We start from the raw sequence: 24,559 nt of genomic DNA, 5'->3' as shown, positions 1-24,559 counted from the left end.
TGAACTGTAAGCTCTTTCAGGTTGTGGTTTATTTCTGACTTATTCTGTAGCTCTTTCTGCCTTTACCATCGTGCATTACGTATGGTAGATGCTTAGTTAATATGTGTGGAGAGAAATAATCTGACCCCACAGCAACTCAGTCAAGTGGGTAGGGCAAGTAACGTTAGCCCCTTCTGAGAGGTCAGAAGACAGCCTCAAGGAGGTTAAGAGATTGCCTTAGGCCTGTTGCTTTGTGATGCCTGAACGCCTGCTGAAACACCAAGCCAATGTTTCCTTCACGTCACCACACTGCTTCTCAAAGTGGCTGTCCTCAAGCCAGCGGAACAGAAGACATAAATAGCGTATGAATTGTGTCCAGGTTGGAGATTTACATTTTCCAAACTCCAAGAATTAAAATATGTTATGAAGGTTCTTTTAAAAAGTATTCGTTTCTGTCATTTCTGAGGAAAGTAGTCATATAATAACCCATCTCTTGATTTTTTTTTAATATTTATTTTATTTATTTATTTATTTATTTTCCTTATTTTTTTGGCTGCGTCAGGTCTTGCGGCACACGGGATCTTCGTTGAGGCATGCAGGATCTTTCATTACGGTGTGTGGTCTCTTTGTTGCAGCACCCGGGCATCTCTCTGGTTGTGGCGTGAGGGTTCTCTCTCTCTAGTTGAGACGTGTGGGCTCCAGCGCGCATGGGCTCTGCAGTTTGCGGCATGCAGGCTCTCTCATTGAGACGCGTGAGCTCAGTAATAGTGGCGCATGGGCTTAGTTGCTGTACGGCCTGTGGGATCTTAGTTCCCTGACCAGGGATCGAATCCACATCCCCTGCATTGGAAGGTGGATTCTATACCACTAGACCACTGGGAAGGTCCCCCATCTCTTGGTTTTTAGAGGTAGGGGTGTGTGTGTGTGTGTGTGTGTGTGGTGTGTGTGTGTGTGTGTGTGTGTGTGTGTGTGTGTGTGTGTGTGTGTGTGTGTGTACACGTGTACGTAAGAGGAGGCGGAAAACAGAAAGGCAGTATTTAGTCAAGTTAGGAAAAGAATTAATTAAGGAAGCAGAGGGCAAACAGGAAGTCCTTAGCAAACTCCAGATCCTGCATTTAGAGCCACACCACTAGAAAGGAAAATGGTTTGTATATCTCCTGTCACTGGTTGCCACTTGCATGCAAGTGGCATGCAAGTTTGGAAGCATGCAAGTTTAGAAGGTTCTAGAAAACTTACCACTTTACTCTCTAACAACTGTCAATAATCTCTTTTCTTTCTTAGAAATCATGTTTGAAGCATTGTTTTTATTTCTTAGGTTTTATACGTATGTATATTCTAATAACACTTCATTTTTCTTCCTTCACCAGAAGAAGAAGAAGAGCAGGTGCCCACCGATGGGGGCACATCAGCAGAAGCCATGCAGGTTCCCCTGGAGGAAGATGATGAACTGGAAGAGGAGGAAATTATCAACGATGAGAACTTCTTGGGTAAGAGACCGCTGGACAGTCCGGAAGCTGAAGAAATGCCCACGGTGAAGCGGCCACGCCTGCTAAGCACTAAAGGGGACGCCCTGGACGTGGTGTTGCTGGAGGCTCGAGAGCCACTCAGCTCAATAAACCCCCAGAAGATCCCGCCAATGCTGTCCCCCGTCCACGTCCAGGACAGCACGGACCTAGCTCCTCCGTCACCAGAGCCGCCAATGTTAGCTCCAGTGGCAAAATCACAGCTGCCAACCGCAAAACCGTTGGAAGCAAGGTCGTTTACACCTAAAACAAAGACTAAAACCAGTTCTCCAGGACAGAAGACTAAATCACCCAAAACGACTCCATCACCAGCAATGGTCGGAAGTCCTATTCGGTCTCCAAAAACCATATCCAAAGAAAAGAAGTCTCCTGGACGTTCGAAGAGCCCCAAAAGCCCTAAGAGTCCCAAGGTCATCACTCACATTCCCCAAGTACCCATCAGACCCGACACCCCTAACAGGACTCCTTCAGCTACAATAAGTGAAAAAATTAGTAAAGAGACCATTCAGGTGAAACAAATACAAACAGCCCCCGATGCTGGGAGACTGAACCATGAGAATCAGCCGAAAAAGGCCATCGTGACTGATAAGACCATTGACGACTCTATTGACGCTGTGATTGCACGGGCTTGTGCCGAACGGGAGCCAGACCCTTTCGAGTTTTCTTCTGGGTCCGAGTCAGAAGGAGACATTTTTACCAGCCCTAAGAGGATTTCAGGTTCAGAATGTGCTACCCCAAAAGCTACCACTTCCTCCAGCAGCTTCCCCAAGTCCGGGTCCACCCCTCTCCCTCCTTCAGGCGGAGCTTCAAGTTCTGACAATTCCTGGACGATGGACGCATCCATCGACGAGGTGGTCCGGAAAGCCAAGATGGGGACCCCTCCCAGCGTGCCCCCCAGCTTCCCTTACATCTCCTCCCCTTCAGTCTCTCCTCCCACCCCTGAGCCACTGCACAAGGTATACGAGGAGAAACCCAAAGCGCCGGCGTCCACGGACGTCAAAAAGAAGCTGAAAAAGGAAATGAAGACGAAGATGAAAAAGAAAGAGAAGCAGAGAGATAAGGAGAGGGACAGGGACAAAAGCAAGGAGAGAAGCAAAGAGAAGGAGAAAGGGAAGGAGGCCAGCAAGGAAGCCAAGTATCCCTGGAAGGACTTTCTCAAAGACGAAGAGGCGGATCCCTACAAGTTTAAGATAAAAGAGTTTGAAGATGTGGATCCAAAAGCAAGACTGAAGGATGGAATGGTGAGAAGGGAAAAGGAGAAGCACAAAGACAAGAAGAAAGACAGAGAAAAGGGCAAAAAGGATAAAGAGAAGCGGGACAAAGAGAAAGCGAAAGAGAAGGGCCGAGAAGAGAAGCTGAAGGCTGCCCCAGCCCCCCTGGTCCTGCCCCCCAAGGACGTGGCGCTGCCCCTGTTCAGCCCCGCGGCGGCCGTGAGGATCCCGGCCATGCTGCCCTCCTTGACACCCATGCTTCCCGAGAAGCTGTTCGAAGAGAAAGAGAAGCCCAAGGAGAAGGAAAGGAAAAAGGACAGAAAGGAGAAGAAGAAAAAGAAAGAGCGAGAGAAGGAGAAGGAGAGGAAGGAGAGGGAGAGGCGAGAGCGGGAGAAGAGGGAGCGGGAGAGGCGCAGGCACGAAAGAGTAAGCGCTTTATCCCTGGGGGCCCTGTCTCATCCAGTTCTGTCGAAAGCGCAGGTAAACAAAGCCAGCAGTTGTCTTTTTCGGGTGTAAATCACCCACAGCTTAACTGGAAACATGTCTGTAATGCATTTACAAAATTTAATTTTAATTCTCGAACCCATATACTTGTCATCAATCCCCCCCCCATACACTGGAAAACGTTAAAAATTTATAGCCTAAGAGCAATCTAATCACAGACCATGAGCTCTCTGTTAACCACACTAATCTCTGGCAGTTTGAAAAGATCTGTAATCTTCAACAGTGAATATTTTTGTAATTATCAAGTCTGCAGCATACTAATTTGTACCCAAATATTAGATACCCGGAAAAGGCAGCACCCAGTTTTCTAAGAGCGGGTAAAACCATGGCGCTGTCCTAAGAGGACAGCAAGGCCCATGGAGTCCTTGCTCACTGACTCAGTTTTGTATGGTGAGCCATTTTTGCAAGTATTTAAGGTTATGCCTGTCTTCTACTTCCTGTAGCATCTCTTATCCTTCAATTTTCTGCTTTTTTTTTTTTTTTTTTTTTTTTTTTTTTTTTTCGTACTATTGCGATACACGGGCCTCTCACTGCTGTGGCCTCTCCCGCTGCGGAGCACAGGCTCCGGACGCGCAGGCCCAGCGGCCATGGCTCACGGGCCCAGCCGCTCTGTGACATGTGCGATCTTCCCGTACCGGGGCACGAACCCGTGTCCCCTGCATCGGCAGGCGGACTCTCAACCACTGCGCCACCAGGGAAGCCCTGCTTTCTCTTTTTCAACAGGATTTTTTTTTAATTTAATTTTATTTATTTCATTTGTGGCTGCATGTGGGCTTTCTCTAGTTGCGGCGAGCGGGGGCTACTCTTCGTCGCGGTGCGCGGGCTTCTCATTGCAGTGGCTTCTCTTGTTAGAGAGCACGGGCTCTAGGCGTGCGGGCTTCAGTGGTTGTGGCACGCGGGTTCAGGAGTTGTGGCTTGCAGGCTCTAGAGCACAGGCTCAGTAGTTGTGGCGCACAGGCTTAGCTGCTCCACGGCATGTGGGATCTTCCCGGACCAGGGATCGAACCTGTGTCCCCTGCATTGGCAGGCGATTCTTAACCACTGCGCCACCAGGGAAGTCCCTCTTCTCTGCTTTAATAAGATTAGGACATGTCTCTGAGTATCTAGCTCATCTGGCAGCCTGGTTGGTGGGTAGAAACTAATTCTAAGTATTTTCCCATGTAAGTAAATCAGGCTTCCGTAAAATATAACCAGAGAAACTGATGTTCATCATGCACTTTGTAGCAACCGGGACCTTGATCCTTTGGGCACAAGATGCGACCTCTGCTTTTATAGCTTTGCTCTCTGTCCACAGTTCTTTGGGTTATAGTGGTTGACTTGTTGATGGAGAAATTTATTTTAAGCTTTCTTAAAAAGTGTCTAAGTGTCTGGTGCCATACGTACAGATCCTCAGGTAGCCTTTCCCTGCCCTCTGGGAGTATTCCTCTTTGAGGGTGGCTACAAAATCATACCTAGTAATTTTTTCCACATGATACAATATGCTGTATTTGACCTACAGCAGCTCCATTACCCATACTTTTGCAGTGTTTTCCATTTCAGACTTAACTGGGAAGATTAGTTTAGCTGACAAGCTAGCTAACCTCTCACATTTTTCTGCCTAACTTTTTTCTTTCTCTGTCCCCCTTGGCTATTATTCTAAAATATAAGGCAGTAGAATGGAAATTCTGATATTAATAACTTAACATCAGCAAGTTAGCAAGACACAGAAATCCAACTCTTTTTTCCATTTTTGAAATCACTTTATCATTGTGTTATTTTTCCATGGTACCCGGAAGATTTTAAAGCACTTCCAGGTACCTTAGTGTCTCCCCAGACACACCCATCACACAGGTCCAGCAGGTATTATTATCAACCTTTATGGATGAGAAACAGCCTGAGTGACTTGTCCAGGATCAAGGTCACACAACCAGCAGGAGCCGGGTCATTTACACACAGACTTGCTTCCCGTTTAGAAATGTTTACGGCTGGTGATCCTGCCCGGCAGCGATTAGCCGCTTACCCATCGGGTACCTAGTAACTTGGCAAATGAGCCCTCAGCACGTCAGAATACTGTTGCTTTCATCACCATCTCACCCCTGGAAAGTTTCAGAGGCCACCGTGAACTTCAGTAAAACCCATCAGGTTAGCTGGTAACAGCGGCCCATGCTTTTCCTCAGCACCTACCTGACTTTGGCAAGGACATGTCTCTCAGACCATGTTGGCTAGAGGCAAAGGGTCAGTGATGAGTCGCACAGATTTCACCTAACAGAGGAATACAAGTCCTTGTATCGGTTTTGATGGTTATGGATCAGTTTTTAAAGATAAAAACTTACAGAAGTCAGCCATCAGGGCTTTAAAAATAATAAACGTTATTGTCTCTGGAGTTAAACCTGAGTTCCCACCCTGACTTTTTCAGCCCTGTGAACTTGGGCAAGTGGCTTAGGTGAGGATTAAATGAGATAACATCTGAGACCTGCATACTACCATTTCTGGCACATAAGTAAATGCTGAATAAGTGGAGAAGGCGGTGATGGGGATGGCGAGTGTTATTATTCCTTTTTGAGTCAACCCCTAAAACATAGAAACCTGAATAGAGGCGGCTGCTTCATTGGACCCTGGTGACTGACCTCTGTGTGACAGGGTGAGTCAGCTGTGGTTCCAGTGTTGAAAAATTATGTCTGCTTCCTGGGCATTTTTTTAAATTTTAGCCCTTTGCGCAGCTAGGAAAGGGTAAATCTATTGTAACCTGTGGGATGCCATTGACAAGGAGTAGAAATTGAGATATTAACTTAAACATTAGGACTTCTCTTTTTTCAACCCCACTTAATCCCCCTAAGTATCAAGCCATATGAGTAAATGAAAGTAGACCTGAAATTGGGTTGCATATGATCTAAGAATTTTCTTACTTACGCACAGAAGACAATAAGAGTAAATCAAAACAAGGCGTATATAAGCTGCCCCAAGAAAAAGTCTGCCGTCAGAAGGCCGAGGGCCGTGGTTTCCTTCCTCCGGCTCCTCAGCAGCTCACAGAAGCAACTGTCCTGGACACGGACCTGGATCAGCAAGCAAGGGCATTGTTTTTTAATTAAAAGAAAAACCTCCCCATATTTACTTTACCTACCTATAAAGTTTTTACCAGTCATACCCACTTTTATCAATACAGGAACCAATAAAGATCCCATTAATTAAACGGGAATCTGCATGGTAGTTAGAAAGAGCCTCGGGCTTTGGAATCAGGCAGATCTGAGGCAGGTGTTTTAGTTCTTTAATCCGTAGGCATTTCATCTTTATTTTTCATTTTATTTTATTTTATCTTTTTGGCCGCACCGTGCGGCATGCGAGATGTGCCTCGACCAGGGATCGAACCCGCACCCCCTGCAGGGGAAGCATGGAGTCTTAACCACTGGACCGCCAAGGAATTTCCCAGCATTTCGCCTTTAAAGTGGGATACGATAATAACACTTTTTAAAAAACTGCAGACAGTAATAGTTAACATTTATTATTTACTGTATGCTAAACACCATATATAAGTTTAATTCCTTATCACAACTCTATCAGGTAGATACTGTAATTACTGTCACTTTAAGATAAGAATCTGAGGCTTAGAGAGATGAATAAACTTGCCCAGGATCACACACCCAATAAGTCGTTGAACGGGAACCACAATTTCAACCCAGGCCATCATCAGCTGCTATAACTAATGTTCTTAACCACTCTCCTTTCCTACATTTAAATTAAAAATGGATTAAGTGAAATAATTTATGGCACCTGGTTCAGTGATGCACCCTCAGAAGGAAAAATCGTTTTTCTAGTAGCGGTAATAATGCAGAGTATGGCGATTTATGCACAGTCTTCTAATTCCCCTTTATGGGCAGTTAATAGGCATCAGTCAGGGTTAGGAGTGTGCTCTTTCATCTGTTTCAAGTAGAACCAAAGTAACTTTTTATGGAAAACATACGAAGAGTAACGTGTTAAACGGTCACAAACTTGACCATAATAGCTTTAGCTGTGATAATAAACCTAATAGAAAATTTCAGAGCAGCTTAAATTTGTATTATAATTTTGTGTTTGTGTTTGTCAGTGTATGTATTACATGACTTTATTTCAAACGCTGGCTCTTTTTACTTGTGGTATTTTCAGTAAAAAAATAAATAAGAAAATCTCTCGTTTATGTTAGTGGAATTGAAGGTTCATATAACCTTGTATAGAAGACAAGCCAAAATCCGTCTGTCGAACTTGGTAATATGTCTTTATGCTCTTATTGGAGTATGATCTGAGAAGACCCGGTAGAGTTTCACCGCAAAACGATGACATCACAGACTGTAGATAAAAAGGCCCAATACTGGGCCTTGAAGAGCCTGGGCTTTGGCAGTCAGACTGACCTGGTTTTTGGTCTCAGCTCTGCCACTTCTTAGTTACTCACCAGCCTCTCCTAACCTCTGACCCTCTGCTTCTTTCCGTCTCTCCCTCCTCCCATTCGACACCGGGAAGAGACCGCATCATTATGAAGTATGCTTTCCCTCTGTTTAAGAACAATAGTTTTTATACGTGCTCTAAGAATATTTTGGCTTAAAAGGCTTTCTCTTCTGCCTTCTCATAGGAAACACTGAGTGAAGACTAGTTTGTGTCATTTAAGATACATGGACTATGACAGTCCAGTTTCTTTACAGTAACCAATAATGCTGATAATCAACCCAGAGATAATTGGGATCTGTTTATAATGGAAAGCTCATACTTCTATAATGGAGCTCCCCGCGCCCCCCCCACCCCCCGTTTTTCTCCTGTTGGCTGATCACTTGTTTTATTTGAGCTAACATTGGCAATTGAGTGAGCTAACCTGGTGGTAAATGACATCAGCACACACTTGGTATTTAATGAGCGAGTCCGCTTGGTCCTTGTCAGGCCTGGCCGACAGCTCTGAGGGTGAGACCGTGGCTCCTGTTCCTCAGTTGAGAAAACTGCACAGGGAGGTAGGGTAACTTGCGGACAAGCTGTGACATGACCCAGGCCTGTTTGGTTAAAGCCCGTGGGCTTCTCAGGCCCACGATGGAAGCTGGTGAGGGGGTTGAGAATGGCTCACAATCTAGAGGAAAGGGCCATCGTGATTTTTAGAAAACTTTAGTCCCTGATCAGCCCATAGTGAGCTCCCGTTCAGCTGCCATATTTTAAAGGACAGGCAGTGGCAGTCCTCAAAGCTTGAATGATTTCAGTCATCAGAACAATTAAAATGTCTCATGTTTCTCCAGTCTATCCCCAAATCCCTTAGCATCTGCCCCGAAATAATCTTTTATTAAACTTTAAACAGTTTGTTTTTTAGAGAATGGAAGTGGTCTTCCCGGCTTGTGCCTTTGACAGAAGGTCTCCATCGTCTTTCCTTTCTATGTAAAGTACTGTTGACTCGTTTCCAGCCTTTTCTCATCAGCTTTCATGATTAACTAGTGAAATGAAGGGTTTTCAGTAAATAAAATAACCCCAGTAAGAAGGGCGAAATATTCCCTGCTGTTTCTTATAACTATTTGTTCCAAGGGGAAGCCAGTAACTTAATGTTTAAGTGAGTATGTTTGAATTTATCAAAGTTCCCTGAAGTCCATCCCCAAGGCTTCAGAGGAATGAACTGAACACTTACTGAAAGCCCGAGTCCTGTTTCATTGTCCTCGCGGGATCCCACTTGTTATACTTCACCACAACCGTAGATCTTCTGTCTGTTGAATATTTTAAACAGTCTATCAGTGTTAGACTATGTTTCTGAATGGAAATAATGTACAGACCTTCATCGTTAAGAAAGATAACAGGATGGTTACCGTTTGTCATAGTTCAGCATCTAAAATATTTGGTTTTTAAATTTCGCTTTTCACTAGTAGTATTTCTGGGTGTTTTTCTGACATATTAGCATAGATAGACATCTGAACTAGTGCTGGCTGAACTTGCTGCCACCCTGCCCAGCACACATACATAGGTTTTTGTTTGTTTTTTTTTTTAATGAAAGAAGTTTAACATTTAAAAAAATAGAAAGTAAAACTTGGCCAGATTGTATTGACAAAGCTGCCCATTACCTTTGCAGAAAGTCCCTGTCAGAAGATAAACTTTAAAGCTGGAATGCATGAAAGAGTTCCAAGATAGAATTTAAATTTAAACTGATTCCTTATAGATAAGCTTTTTAAAAATCCACCTCTTTGCTTCAAGTCAGGATTTTAAAAATAAATTTCCCCTTTATATCTCTTGAGCGATTTTCATTTTTTGCAAGGCCGCACTGCTGGTGTCCCGGAAAAATGGAGAGTTAGAGCTTTATCAGTTGGTGCCCTGAGGTATGTGGCAAAGAAGCTAAATCCTTGAAGATTAGCAAAAAAAATGCAGCACATGGCAATAAGGGGCTTATATGACTACTAGTATTAGTTCAGGTGAAAGAAGTATTGCTTATACATAAAACTGGACAAATCCACTGACAATGTATTTTTAGTTAGCTACAAAGGAGTCTTATATTACTGGACTTTGCCTCTTTGGTGAATTGGGAAGCTTAGTAATCCACTGTAAATGCTCTTCTGCGTGCCCCAATTCTCAGCATCGCTCTAAAGTACTGTTCTTTTATTTTAACCCGTACAAGCTCTTGTTTCCCCCAGATTTTTGCTTCATGCCATTAAAAGATGGCGGTAAATAATTGAAGTCATTGTCATCTAGTTTGTTGATTGCTGGGACGGACACATGAGAAATTATTTCATGATTGTAGGAAACATCCCTGTGTTTTTAGTTGGGTGGGCATTCAGATAAAGTTAACATAAACAAAAGTTTTATTTAGAAACTGTACTTTCTATATCTACATTGTTAGCATCCTTATTGGTCTTTTTCTGTGCTTGCTTGAATTTTATCTTTAAGTTAAATCTGCTTTAACTTCTTTAAGAATGAAATTAAAGTATTTAACTATTTTTAGGTAGGGTTGCAATATGTCCTGGTTTTCCTGGGACAGTCCAGTTTACACCTGTTACATGGTGTAAATAACATGGAGAAAAAAATATATTTTACAGCGCACCCTAGACATCTCACAAGTATATGTCATTCATCATAAAAGACATTGACAAAGAAACTAAATAGCTCCATGCAAGACATCAGCATTACCAGAAGGAAGGACTCAGAAATGTTTGGCAAAGAGTCACGAGTAGCATGGTAGAACAGAGGATGAATTTGGTGCCAGGAGAACTGGATTTCAATCATTTACTTACTAACTTTGTAACTGGCCAAACCACTTAATCTTTCTGAGCCCTTAGTACATGTGAGTAATAATAGCTTCCACACCTGCCTTATAGAGTTGTGAAGATCAGATTGGATTATGTATATGGGACACACTTTGTGAAGTGCTATACTGGTAAGTTATAATTATTGTGTAGTGTGGTAATAGCAGTGGACCAGAATACAATGTGAAGCATAATAATAGTGAAGAAGATTTTTTGAAAGTTAGGGCAAACAGCTTGATTTTTTGACAAAGCTTAAGAAAGTGTTATTTAAGTGCTTCAATAATAGTATTGTGGGTTGAAGGAACATGGACTATTACTCCCAGTACTCAGGTCAATTAGGAGTGTGTGACCCTAAAATTTTTTAGAATTGAAGAAATATAGGAACTTTATATAATTTTTCATTCTCTGAATAAAAAAAAAAAATGTATTCAGTCCTAGTTTTGCTATTTTTGTGACCTGAAAACAGAAAAGGAAAAAGAAACCGGAAAGAAAGGAAAAATGGTTGCTTCATGTATGATCAGTTTCTCTGTAAAATGGAAACCATGCCCCAACCGGTTTGTTAAAGAACCTAAATGAGAACATCTGGAAAATAACCAAACACAATGCCTGGCAAACATTAGTGTTTTATAAATGTTTGTTTTGGATATATTTGTTTATTTTCCCACAGATAACACAGAATGGTGAGAAAAATATAGAAGCCTTAGTAGTTTACAAAATAGGCTAGACCACTGGTTTTCAGATTTGTTTAGATATGGAACCCTGTGTTCAAAAAAAATAGAAGAGAAAGTGAACACAAAAATTTTCCATGGGTCTTGCTCTGCCCCCTCCCAGTGACCTTTGACCCCCGAGGCCTTGAGGAAAACCACTGGACTAAGAACTGGGCAAATAAAAGAGACATCTGCCAAAAGTGAGACCATTTAGAGGAGCAGGTTTTCGTGGGGGAGTTGATAAGTTAAGATTTAGATGTAATGAGATGAAATCCTTATAGGATATTTAGCTGAAAATGTTCAGTGGGCAGCATTATGTTTTGGTCTTAGTTCCAGTCGGTGCTGGTCTAGAGAGGGAGATTTTGAAGACATGCCATATTGAAAACTTAGGATTGAGGGAATTCCCTGGCGGTCCAGTGGTTAGGACTCGGTGCTGTCACTGCAGGGGACCCGGGTTCGATCCCTGGTGGGGGAACTAAGATCCCGCAAGCCACGTGGCACGGCCAAAAAAAAAAAAAAGTTAAAAAAAACCCAACAACTTAGGATTAAAACCATGGGCATGGGTGAGGTCAGTGGAGAAAGCATGGGAGGACGAGAGGAGAGGACTTTGCTAGAGACAGGGAAGGAGCGTGATGAAGACCTCAGTGAAGAAGCAGACGGGACATTTGGAAAGATTGAATGTCTAGAAGGAGTGGTTTAGTGGCGTGGTTGGGCCAGAAAGTAGAGTGGAGTTGGGTGAGGAATGAAGGAGAAACGGAGAAATGCAGACGATGAAGTGAAGACTAGAAAGTGTGAGAGGTCATCAGTGAGATGTTGAAGGGGAGGTAAATTTTTTAAAGGATAGAGTTGAGCGCATTTGAAAGCTAGATGAAAATAATGAGTGGAACTGAGAAGTTGAAGATGCTACAAATAAGGAGGAAGTCTTTCGAAGACTGGAGATGGACTCTAGTGTAATTGTGAGTGCAGAGAAGTTTGTAGGGAATTGAAGGAATTCTGCCTAGTGGCCTCAGTAGTTTTTCCTATGGGGTTTGAAGGGCAAAAGAGGAAGGAACTCACGGGATGGGTCTTAAAAGCTGTAAATGATCGCTTCCGATTAATTTTTAAAATATATCTTAAGCACTTATGTGTCAGACCCTACGATAGGCACTGGGAAATAGCAACAAACAGAACAGGCATGGTCTCTGCTCTTAACTAGTTTAGCTGGGAATCCAAATAAGCAGATAGTATTAAAGGCACAGATGAAATTGGAGTTTTGATGGCAGAAGTTTGTACAGTTTTAAATATTTTCTTTGGAATTACTCAGTGCCCTAGAGAATGATTTTAGATTGGTCCTGGATGAATGGTGAAATGACCGAGAGGCAAGGGAGTTGAGGGTGCTTGCAGGATAAGTGGTTCATTCAACAGACGTTGGTTGAGTACCTCCTGCGTACCATGCACTGTTCAAGAGAATGATCAAAGTCATAGATCTTGATGTGACGGCGGGATTAAAAAAAAAAAAAAAACAATTCAAGAAGGGGACAGGTAAAAACATATGAAAAAAAATGATAGATTTGATCAATGTGCAATATCTTGATTATATGATATACTGTACTGAGCACTACGTTATAAATTCCTTCCCCTTTAGAACCACTGCACTGTTCTGTTATGATTTAACTCTTGAGCTTGAAATATATAAATCAGTGGTTTGCGCTAGTTGTCACAGTGACTAGCAGTGTCCTCCTGGCATGTAGGGATGTTAAACATCTGGCCGTGCCTGGGACCACCAAGGAACCGTCCCACCAAAAATGCCGGAAAACTCTGATGTAGATAATAATTTGAACTGCACATCTCCTGTTCATTTTGTTCATTCAAAATGTCAGTTGTTCTCTATAGGATCTTCAAGCCAGAAATTGTGGAGAATCCCTTTAACACCATACTTAATTTGTGTATTCCCTTTCTGATTATTAGCTCACATATTTGTGAGATCTTCAGCTTATTCAGCAGTTATTGCCTTTGCCATAAATCCTTTCTAAATAAATATGTTTTGTCTCGTACAATATTTTAGATCATTTTTCTACTAGCCAAAAAATGGAACAGTTCAGTGCTGTAATTACACTTAGTGTGTTGGTTTTCTTTTATGACATTGTAAACATGAGATGAGTCTAATGTTTTTCAAGACCCGTTAATAGACTCATTTTATCTTATAGTGAAGCTATGACTGCATTTTTTTCTGTTTTTGTTAAGTCTGGCAGTTACTTAAACGTTCCACTGAATGACCCAGGTAACAGTTTCTGTTTAAAAATTCTAACAATAAAATCCAAGAAATTAGTCAAAACTAAGAAAATGCAGAAATAACTCCATATTTACTAAAGTGTTTAAAGTTTATGGAATTTCCCATGTTGCCTGGTAGCCTTCAGTTGTTGGGAAATGAAAACAAAATAGCCCAGTTTATCTTTACATCTAGCATTTTAGGCACATTTGAAACTTAAAGGTTTATCAAGTTTGTGGAGATGACAAAGTAGGAGAAAAGGGAGGAGGTACTTTTGTTGAAAAAAATGTATTTGACTCTAACGTAGTATCTTCAACAGATAAAAGTGGAGCCAGTGGTCCCAGCCCCAAGCCCTGTGATCCCCAGATTGACTCTCAGAGTTGGAGCTGGCCAAGACAAAATGTAAGTACAGACGTTTCCAGTTAGAGTGCAATAGATGGAACTTAACCTTCACTACTCTTTCCTAGTGGATTTAATTCTATAGACCTTCTCCCAGTGTGAATATATAGTAGGGTCAAGCTGTATTTTGAGAAGTCTTCATTTTCAAATTTTTATTGGTTTCTTCCTCAGAGTTAATGCTTATTGCCTTATTCAACATATAGGATCCTTTGTTTTTGGGGGTTTTTTTTTCCTGGCACTTTTTCTCTTTTGTAAAGACTAGCACAGGACATTGTTTCTGCATAGTTTGTAAGGCTCTGGTTATCTGAAAAATAAGAAACTATGTATTGAATGAACTGACTACCATGTTATGCCCAGGTGGATGTAATGTTAAACCTTTTCAAGTGTGTGTTCTCTGTCACCAGGACAAAGAATGAAGATTCTTTTCTTGCTCAGATGGCACATGGTTTTATTCTGTGCATATAAAACAAGGATACTGCCAAAGGCTTGGTGAAACAGTATATAATAGTAGCAACTGAAATCTGAATTGTGTGCTCTTTTTTTTTTTCTTTTAAGAGAGAACTGGAAATGTAAACGCCATGTTTACTGTTTATTTTCTTAATTTTCACGGAATCATCACATCCACCCACCCTTCTTCAAAGTAAATTAGTTGGCTATGTTTCTTTTATTCATTTTGAGGGTATGAATTAAGGCCTACAGTGCTATTGTATGATCCTAATAGGGTAATGAAGCATTGATTTTCTTTTTGTAAATCATGTTGAAAATCATTCTTCTAAAAATCATGTTATACATCATTTAAATGAATTTTACAAGCTCAAAGTACACGTTTACAACCTTACTTTTTACCAGTAAGCCTGAAAATGGATTAGTTTACATTGCAAACAATCAAATATTATGTAGAAAATAGGCTTACAAGGCATTTAACTTTCATTCAATTTTTAGCCATAAAAATGAAAGTAGTAGCCATGAACTTATTTATTTAGTAGGTACAGTAGACAACAGGAAATTTGCTTTACATTCTCATGGTTCGTTCCATCTTAAAGTTTGTGTGTAGCGTGTATTTTATGCAGCCGCTGCTTCTGTTAGTTCTAAGTGTAATACAACGAAAAATCCCAGCATCATTCTGACGAGTGGTGGTGTAGGGCAAACATGGCCTTCTAGGAAAGTGTATACTCTTCTGAATATTGAAAGAAGAAAATCCGAATAGTTTGTGCTTTTCTTACCTAAATTATCTGCGTAATTTCCACATTACTCATTTTGGTTGTGCCAGTAGAGACCTAGACAGTAGGCGGTAGTATTGCTGACAAGCTTAGAAAACATAACAAAAATACTGTAGATTGAGCTCTTTTTAAACCAAATATTGGTGCTCGTGCCCTCTATCTTACCTACAGAAATTTCAGTAACATCCTTCTCCCTCAAGCACCAGAGGACAGAGGGCTAGTTAACAAAGAGAGCCAACCAAAATAACTGTACCTCCCATCTCCTTGGAAATCCTGTACTTGGGTTCACTACTCTAAAGGGAAGATGTTCTTATTTATCATTGGACAACTACTTTTCTCCTACCCGTTCATATTTATTCCAGTTTTCTCATAACTCACCATTACTTCATCTTTCCTTTCACACAGAAGTTTGGCTTGCTTATTCCTTTAGAGAAATAAGGTTTGTAAAAAGGCACTGATAATAATATTCATCTCATCTACCCATAAGCGTCTTTCAGTTATTCTGTTGAGTAATTTCTTTTCCTCTCGATAAATCACTCATATACCTAAGATATTGGAAGATGTGAGAAATAGATCCTATGACTCTGGAACAAAATGTTCAGTATTACGGAAATTATAGTACCCAGACATTCTAGACAAATTGTCCTTGAAAGTATAACTATGTAACGTGTAAACTTTCTGACACTTAGGTAAATAACTCCCATATCATATGAATAGTCAATCACTTGACCAAAGTCAGACACGAGGAAATACTTATAATGAGCAAAGGAATAACTTAAGTGAAATATATTACATTTTAAACTTAAAAAGGGAGAGAAAAAGAGGCCCAAGTCACATAGCAATAGGATTTTTATATAAAAGTTAATGAGTAAGTGTTGTTGTTTTTTTTTAACTTGTTTGTTTTCTGTTTTTTTGTTTGAAATCTAAATCAGGAGTCAGCAAACTATGGCCGTGGGCCAGTCCATCCCACTATCTGTTTTTTATGACTCACAAGCCAAGAATGGTTGGAAAAAAATTAAAAGAAGGACAACATTTTATGAACATGAAAATTATATGAAATTAAAAGTAATCTTTTATTGTCGTAGCATAAGGATACGTGGCTTATTCCTTGGCATTAATAATGGAAAAGAGATGGTAGATTCATATAAATGTGCGTTTACTTAGTTTGTATACAGCCGGGGTCATGTAATGATGCTCTTTTGAAGTGGAATTAATGAGCAGACTCGCATTCAAATGGAGGAGTTTGAATAGTCTGTGGGGAGGGGTTGTGTACTGCTAAAGAACAGGCAGAGAATAGAGTCTTTTGAAACTACAGGAAAAAGAAAAAGCTTTACAGGGTTCAAATTTTACACTCTCGTTGGAAGATCTTTAAGACAATATTTAGTTTCTAAATCTTATAAAGAAATGATGCCTTTGACCCGTGATCCAGGAAGGTACTTTGAGGTTAGGTTATTTCCTCTGTTCTCTATTATTGTCCCTTGAAGCCAGACAGAGGGCCCTTGTTTTCCCCTTCATTTAACATGCCTGGAAACTGGATTCTAAAGGATCTGTGGTCAGTCCAGTGCCTCCTTCTGATAGTGTTAAAACTCAGGGTGACTTTACAAGGACCTCAAATTCCTTCAATAGGTCTCCCAGTAATGGGGACCCAGAGTTCCTGTTAGTCTGTATTGAAGATGAAACTAAAATACTAACCCTGAAGTTACAATCTCAACATCCGTAGTTTGTGGGGATGATATGAATGGGGAGAAACAACACATTCAAATAAATCATTAAATAGCTGAGTCTGGCCCAAGAGTCAAGTTTTGCCTTGATGCCGAGAAAGCAGGTAGGTTTCAGCTTACCCAGGAGCAGCACCTGGAGCCATATTGATCAGGATTTTGAGGTCCCACTGGACTTGGTGACAGAGAGTACAGTGCGTGTAATGTCCACTATGGGATGGGCAAGTGGCAGCACAGCCGCCATGTTATTTGTTATCCCAGTCTTACCATCCCTTTATTTTGAGCAAGTGTGGGAAAATTGGGCTAACTTTCGGCATTTGTTCATTTATTTATTTCTGTGAAGGATATAAATAGAGCAGAGTAACGTGAGGAAGGGAGTACCTTAGTGTGGGACTGTTTAGATAGGATTGTTGGGAAAGACATGGCAGAACATTAAATGTGTGGTTATATTTATAAAGCTCAAAATTCTGTTAAAGGAGCTTCTCATTAAAAAAGATAACTTTAGGTATTGGTAAAGTATTAAGAAAAAAGGTCAAGGATTGTAAAGATTTGGGGGTGAATAATGGTAGTGCTTTAGGGGGTTAAGCATTCTTTCCCCCTCACATTTCTCAAATGTATCTTTAATGGGGCAGAGTGGCTCTCCCACCAGGGAGCTTTGGTCTAGTCGGTAGGGTTACTGTATTGGAGAAGTTGGGAGCTGGTCCTGCTCTCAGGACATTGCTGCCCTTATTCAGTGAGCTCACCAGGGAGGGGGTAATGAATTGGGCTCCTCCAAAAATCCAGTAAGGCTCAGTTATTGTTCCAGTTAGATACTGTATCTGATCAAGTGACACAGAATCATTTATGGTACCTTTCATGAAAACAATATCATTATCATTAATAATCCTAAATTTTCTTTTGGCTGAGAGGTCACAATAAGTATTCTCTTTCACAAGTTTAATCCTTTTCCCAAAATATGCAAATTATGCTGAGATATTTTTCAATGACCACTTTACTGCTGGAAATTACAGTTTTCTTTCTGCTAACATTTTATCACCACAGCTATGAGTATTATAATACTCATGGTATTATGTATTTCTTATAATTCAGGAAATTCTTTCATTAATCAAACCTCTCTTAGCAGAGGTGCTGAAAATTGGACGCTTTTTTTTTTCATGTAAGTAATTCAGTTTTTTTTATTGAAGTTTATAGAGTTTAGTTTATGCCTGGGAGGAGGCTTCTTAATACTTGCAATTTCTAAATTATATATGCTATAAAAATGGGAGCTAAAACTTTGCTCATTAATCTTGAAAAATAACGTTCAGCCTTTAAAAATGTAAAATATGTACAGGTATTTGTTGTCTTTTTTGTGATCCAAACTTTTCTGCTTAACTATTTTTGATAGGACAGCCAGAAATAGAGGATAACCATGGGCAATTACAAAAATAACCATTTAAAATATTTTTAAAGAAAGTAAGCGTTTTATATTTTTATGTAGCCAGATTTCACTGAGAGACATATAATAGGTGAAATGTGTATAGTGGTGTTTTAGTGACAAGTTCTTTAGAAAAATAATAGCAAATGATTTTTATCTCACTTTCTACATTTCTTCCTACACTTAAAATGTCGTTTATTCATATGTAGACTTTTTTCCAGTCTAAACAAATTTAAGGGTGACTTAAAGAGAGAACATAAAGATACTAGTAAATACTAGGAAACCAAGGCCAAGGAAAGGAAAAAGAAGCAAATGACTGCACATCAAATATGATTATGGCTTCCTGGCAATAAGTGCAGAGTGAAATGCAGTTTTAAAAAGGAAGGTACCTCCTAGTTTCTCAGGAGAGACAAAGTTTTTGAAGACACTAAATTTGAAATTTTATTTCCATAAGGAACCAGATGGCAAGAACACCTTTTTTTTATCTGACTGTTTCTTACACCAACCCCTGATCCAAGGATGTAACATAGACGCACACTCAGTGAAGGTGCCTCTGTAAGGAGTCTTCCCTTCCCTAGTTGAAACACTTTCTCTTTGTATTAGTCAGGACTGTTGGTTGCAAGTAGCAGAAACCCTAATCAAACTAGCTCAAAGAAACTGGCTTTAGGCAAAGTGGTAACAGGGGTTCAAAAAGTGTCATTAAGACTCTGTTCACTTTCTTTTTCTCCATCTAACCTCTGTGTGGTGGCAAAGATGGTGCAGATTGCTCTTGGCTGGTGTGGTTCTGAGTGCTCACAGGCTGAACTGCCCACCCCCCCTTTCACAGCATCTGCTGTGGTTTCCCATCTAGGAACCAGCCCCAGTGGGAGAGGCGAGAGCCCTGTTAGAAGGGGAAATGTTAGGTTCCAGAAGGAAAGAAGGACTCTCCTACCAGAATAAGGGGTGAGGGGCAGGCAAAAACAATAGATATATTTTTATTTTATTTAGGGAAAGGCAATCAGATTCATATTTTTATAAAAGTATACTGAAGAGGCAGGGCAAGGAAGCTTATTGGTTAAAACAAAAGATCCTTTAGAAATAAAGTTTAAGAACATTTCAGACCATCATCCTGTCAGATTTGGAAGGCCTTTTGTTCTTCTATTTTTAATTTGTTTCCCTACGGAAAAACTGTCTGCTTTGATTTTTTTTTTTTAAAAAAAGAGAGAGAGAGAGAGAGAGAGATTGAAAAGTGTTGTTAGTTTTCTTTGTTTTGCCCTGGTTAACTTGCCACTGATACTGAAACATTTCATAGGTTATTTTGCCTATATTAGAAGCTAACTAACAAGAACAGTGACCCACCCACCCCCAAAATAAATAAATAAATAAATAAGAATAAAAATCTTGAGTGACTGTATTTAAAATTTATGGCAAATGACTTATTTTTAATGCTAGTGAAAGATGGTAACATTACAAATGAAACTTCCTAGCAGCTGAACGATGAGAACACAAATTGTGGGTGGTATACATTATTCTTGCTAACTTTTATACTTATAAATTCAACAGACCCAAACCCATATATCTCAGTTATAATTCCAAGAGGAAGCAGGTGGTTAAATTTTTTCTTACTCGGGTCTTCAGCCCTTTTCTGATTTTTCCAGACTAGGATATCTTAACCTCCGTATATCACTCTCTCATTTTTACTGAGCTAAAGTTATGATGGAATCCCCAAGTTTAATTTCTTCCTCTGGCACATGATAGTTTGTTGATTAACACCAAAGATGCAGTGTATTCAAGAGAAGAAAATAGTATGCTGTCAGAAAAACTGGCTTTAGGTTTTGGAAAATGTTTTTACTACCCAGTAAAACAACTGGAAAGATTATAATCAAAGCATTTCCATCTTTCTTGTAAACAATTATAGCAGTCCTTACACGGATGCCACATTACATGACTGGGGAAAATTTACTGGATTCCATTCTAATGCAATTAGAGCTAATTTTGTTCTTTAAATGAATAAAAGGTCAGCTAGTAAATCTAGCTTATCTTGAGTCCAGACTTCAATAAATTGTTTTATTTAATTTGTTGTAAAAGATCTTATCCTTAATGGGTCTAGGTCTTATTAGTTCACTTAGGTTTTAAAATATTTATGACCACCTTTTTAGATATGATTTGAATGATAGTTGGAAAGTTTCTCCCTGCAGTGTTATCAAGGCCCAAGATCACTAATTGAGTGAATATAGGAAGGTACTTAAGATTTGTTATCTAGACAAAGCTGATGCGGACTTCCAGAATTTAAATGTTCTTCAACCTGTGACAGGCAGAGGTAATTTAGCTATATCATGGTAACCTTTTGGATACTATCTGACTATAATTTCCCCTAAAGATCAAACTACTCACACTTCTAGTGTTTAAAGAGAATGTATACCTACTGATGAGAACACTCTTACTATTACTGACAGCAACATAGAAAATTTAAATTCTTTGCATTCTGTTGTTCCCTGTCTTTTTAGGGGCTATAACATTAAAATACTTACATAGAAACTTTAGAGGCGTAGTGTGATGCTTCTTCTTTCCTGTTGCCACTCCAGCCTTCGTAGCTCCTGAGATGGAAATTTGTGTCACTGCCCGACCTCTGTGATTTAGAACAGGGGCCCCCAACCCCCAGGCCGCGGACCGGTACCAGTCCATGGCCTGTTAGGAGCTGGGCCGCCCAGTAGGAGGTGAGCGGCGGGCTGGCGAGTGAAGCCTCATCTGCCACCCCCCGTCGCTTGAACCAACCCCCCTCCCCAACCTGCCCCCCACCCCACGTCTGTGGAAAAATTGTCTTCCACAAAACCAATCCCTGGTGCCAAAAAGGTTGGGAACCGCTCATTTAGAATATTGCAGCCTTTTTCAAATGTGGCTGCCGTAGTCTGAACACGTGGGTTGGGTTGAGGGACACGTCACCGTGGGGACTGACTAGCCGCATTACCCCATTTGGATTTACTCTTCTGGGTTCCAGAGCTGCATCTGTCCTCATGGCTTGTCCTCCAGGGTCCAGCAAGGAGCCCAGCATCCCTCCTGATCTTCAGGACCAGCTCCTTCTCCATCCCCTCCTTTCCTGACCCCACCCTTTCCCCCCAACCCCAGAAGTTCTTTCCCTTCCTTATCTCTTCTCCTCTGTATCTTTCTCTCCTTCCTTCTGGTATCTTCCCTTCAGCCTTGGGTTCTACCATCCTAAACCTTCCCACCTTCACCAGCCTCCCCCTCTAGATGAGGGAAAGGCCATGTAACTTCCTCTTCTCATTCTCGCTTCTGAAAGCATATTCCTTGTATGTACTTTGCTCCAATTTTTTTTTTTTCCAGCTTTATTCCTAAACTCCCTTGCTCTGGTTTCTGCCCTGGAGACTTTTCTGAAGCTTCTCATTAAGATGATTAAATGCGTCCCAAGGCGGTGCTGCAGGCCTGTGACTTCATCCTTCCTGCTTCTCAGATACCGTTGTTCCCACCAAGCCCTTTATGAAACTCTCTATTCCTTGTTTTTCTTGGTACTACTTGCATCTGATTCTCTTTCTCCAGTGTTGCTTCTATCTTTCTTTGATCACTTTTTCTTTCTCTTCTTGCCCTTGGCCTACTACTCTGTTCTTTCTCCCTAAAGGTTCTTTTTCACTCTTTTCAAAATTAGATGATGATTCCCAAATCTTTACTTCCAGCTCAGATTTCTCCCCAAAATGCAGACTAGTCTGCCCAGTTACCTGCTAGAAAGTCTCGAAAGACCAGAGGCACCTCAAACATGGCCTTTCCAAATTGAATACACCATTATTTCCCCAACCTTGTACTCCTTGTGCTTTTCATTTGTTGATGATGAGATCAGAGCCTCCATTTTCAAGCTGTCTTAGTTTCTAGAGTAACTTGAAATTAGACAAACACACTCTGGCTGGGAGAATTGGGAGATTTTATTTATGTCATATCACCAGATGGGACATCTGAAAATTAAGACATGAATGTCTCCCAGCTCCAAAAGTGTTGTTTTGAACAAAACTTAAGGAAAGAGAAAGACCCTTTCCTGTGAGGTCTCCTTTGAATGTCACCTGAACTCTTATACCTCCCAGTCACCATCTTCAAATTTGGGTCCTTCCTCCTTGTCTAGACTCAAGTAGTCATCAGCACCAGAGGAGGAAAGATGTTGATGCCTATTCACAGGCCTCTGGAACTGCCCCCCGCCCCACCAGGCAAAGATGCCTTTGGCTCAGAAACACAAATGCCCTTAGCTACTGGAGCTATTTTGCCTCCTAGAGAGAATAACAGATTTTTCAGTTTTCCACTTTTCAAATCAAGTACCCAGCGCCGATCACCCTACACCCAACTGAGCTCTAAGCTCTACCCTCTAACTGTAAAAGCTCCAGCATCACAGAAACCCAAGGCAGGGGGATACCTCCCTCCCTTACTCCCAACCCCTCACCCATCCGACAACCAACCAGTCCCCAGCCCCTCCCCGCCTTACCGACAATATTTGTCGATTCCTTACCCTCTTCTCCTTTCCTGCTGCCTCTCAGAACTGTTCTCCATACTTAGTCCCTCCAGAGCAATCTGTCTAGAATGCTTATGCTTTATATGTTGTGGCGCTTCCAAACTGCTTGCGGTTTCCCATGCAGAACAGGATGCTTTGCATCTTTATTCCTTTCCTCGGGTTGTCCCATCTGCCTCAAATGCCTCCACCCCCCTGCCTCTTCATTGGAGTCACTCGTATTCATCTTTTAAAACTGTCAGTTGTCATTAGGGAAAGTGATCACAGCCCACCTTCCCACCCCTACCCCAGGCTAGCCATCCTTCTGCCAAGTGCCCAGAATACACTGTTTTCATCCAAATTGTTCAACTTCGTATGCTTTATCGATCTACCTTTATGTGACTGTCTTCCCCCGTTTCTTGGAAATTGAGGGTGTGCCCCATTCACCTTGAACCCAGCCACCCAAGGGTAGGAGACATAGTAGACAGGCGATAAATATTTGTTGAGATGGATTCACGGACTGAAACAGTCTCTCATCTGTTGAACCATAGCACTGATTTTCACTCTGTTTGAACAAGTTTTCATAGATTTGAAGTGGTATCAAAATAAAGTTTAATTGAGTTACTTTTCCAGAATGGCTGTAACATTAGGAGTTGGTTTTATCAAGTAAAAACCCCTTAAGTGGGCCCGTGAGCCATGGCCGCTGAGCCTGCGCGTCCGGAGCCTGTGCTCCGCAATGGGAGAGGCCGCAACAGTGAGAGGCCCGCGTACCGCAAAAAAAAAAAAAAAGCCTTAAGTAAGAGGGCTGAAGGGGATAGAGGAAGTTTACTCTTAGCCCTGGAGTACAATGGGAAGGCTACGTTTGGTCTTGAAATCTTCTGTCAGAGATTGCTTCTCCTTCCTAAACTGTGACTCTTGGTATTCTGCCTAACTTTAGAGGTCCTTTGAATAATAAGAGGATGCTGAAAATAAGTTGCTTAAAGGAATTGGAAGACCCTACAGATGGAGAGACTAAGTTTCCAAATGTGTTTTATTAAATAATGTAAAGTTGGTCATTCTGTAGTCTGTGTAAAAGGGAAATGTGGATTTTTTTAAAGACTTGCATTATCTATCTAGTAACAGATGCACCTCTCATATACTCTGTATAGATGAAAAATGACACCCCTCAATATGAATCTACTTTTTTTTGAATCTGGGAGTAGCTTTTCTCCCAGAGCACACTCACTGATTGCCCATTTTTGGCTCTCTATGCCGTATGTACTTAGGATTTTAATCAATTACTTCTGCTTCTTTAGTCCACAAAGGTGAAAAAACATGTATGTGTGTGTATACATCTCTGTATACATCACATGCTTTAAGTATATATATATGATATTTTTCCATGCTGTTTACTGAGGAAGATAAAAATTCATGTAAAGCATGGATTCATGTAAAGCATGGTGATTTTTGGTGAAGACACAGCAGCTGTTATCAAATTTTAATACATTTTGCAGTAGTAGTGTTGGGTTTTCCAAGCATGACTTCAGTAATAACTGAATATTATAACACTACAGTGAGATACAAATCTTAATCACAATCCTGTTCATTTTTCAGGTTCACTGAATATCATCTTACTGCTTTTAATGTTTTCAAATAACTGGGATGTTATTTAATCCTAAAATGAATGAATGAATGAGTGAAGGTTTATCTTTTATGGTTAACTTGCAACTTTAGCATATGTTCATGTAAAAGCATCTCATCCTCCTCTGTAGACTCCAGGCACAGAGAGTATTAAAAGTGAAGTTTTGGGGCTTCCCTGGTGGTGCAGTGGTTGAGAGTCCGCCTGCCGATGCAGGGGACGCGGGTTCGTGCCCCGGTCCGGGAAGATCCCACATGCCGCGGAGCGGCTGGGCCCATGAGGCATGGCCGCTGAGCCTGTGTGTGCTCTGCAACGGGAGAGGCCACAACAGTGAGAGGCCCGCATACCGCA

The 24,559-nt window shown here is 41.0% G+C and overlaps 1 protein-coding gene across 1 annotated transcript in view; it reads left to right on the top strand.

Moving 5' to 3' along the window:
* Positions 1 to 24,559, top strand: part of TAF3 (TATA-box binding protein associated factor 3) — a 152,912-nt gene that overhangs the window by 113,207 nt on the left and 15,146 nt on the right. The window contains exons 3-4 of the mRNA XM_007465804.1: positions 1,347 to 3,139; positions 13,697 to 13,779. Of these exons, the coding sequence (XP_007465866.1) occupies positions 1,347 to 3,139; positions 13,697 to 13,779 (1,876 nt within the window). The remainder of the gene's footprint in view (positions 1 to 1,346; positions 3,140 to 13,696; positions 13,780 to 24,559) is intronic.

The sequence above is a fragment of the Lipotes vexillifer genome, unplaced genomic scaffold (genome assembly GCF_000442215.2).
Source record: "Lipotes vexillifer unplaced genomic scaffold, Lipotes_vexillifer_v1.1 scaffold7, whole genome shotgun sequence".
In the NCBI taxonomy this organism is placed as follows: Eukaryota; Metazoa; Chordata; class Mammalia; order Artiodactyla; family Lipotidae; genus Lipotes; species Lipotes vexillifer.
Note: the sequence above shows the minus strand (reverse complement) of the source record. Positions and strands in the feature narration are given on the sequence as shown.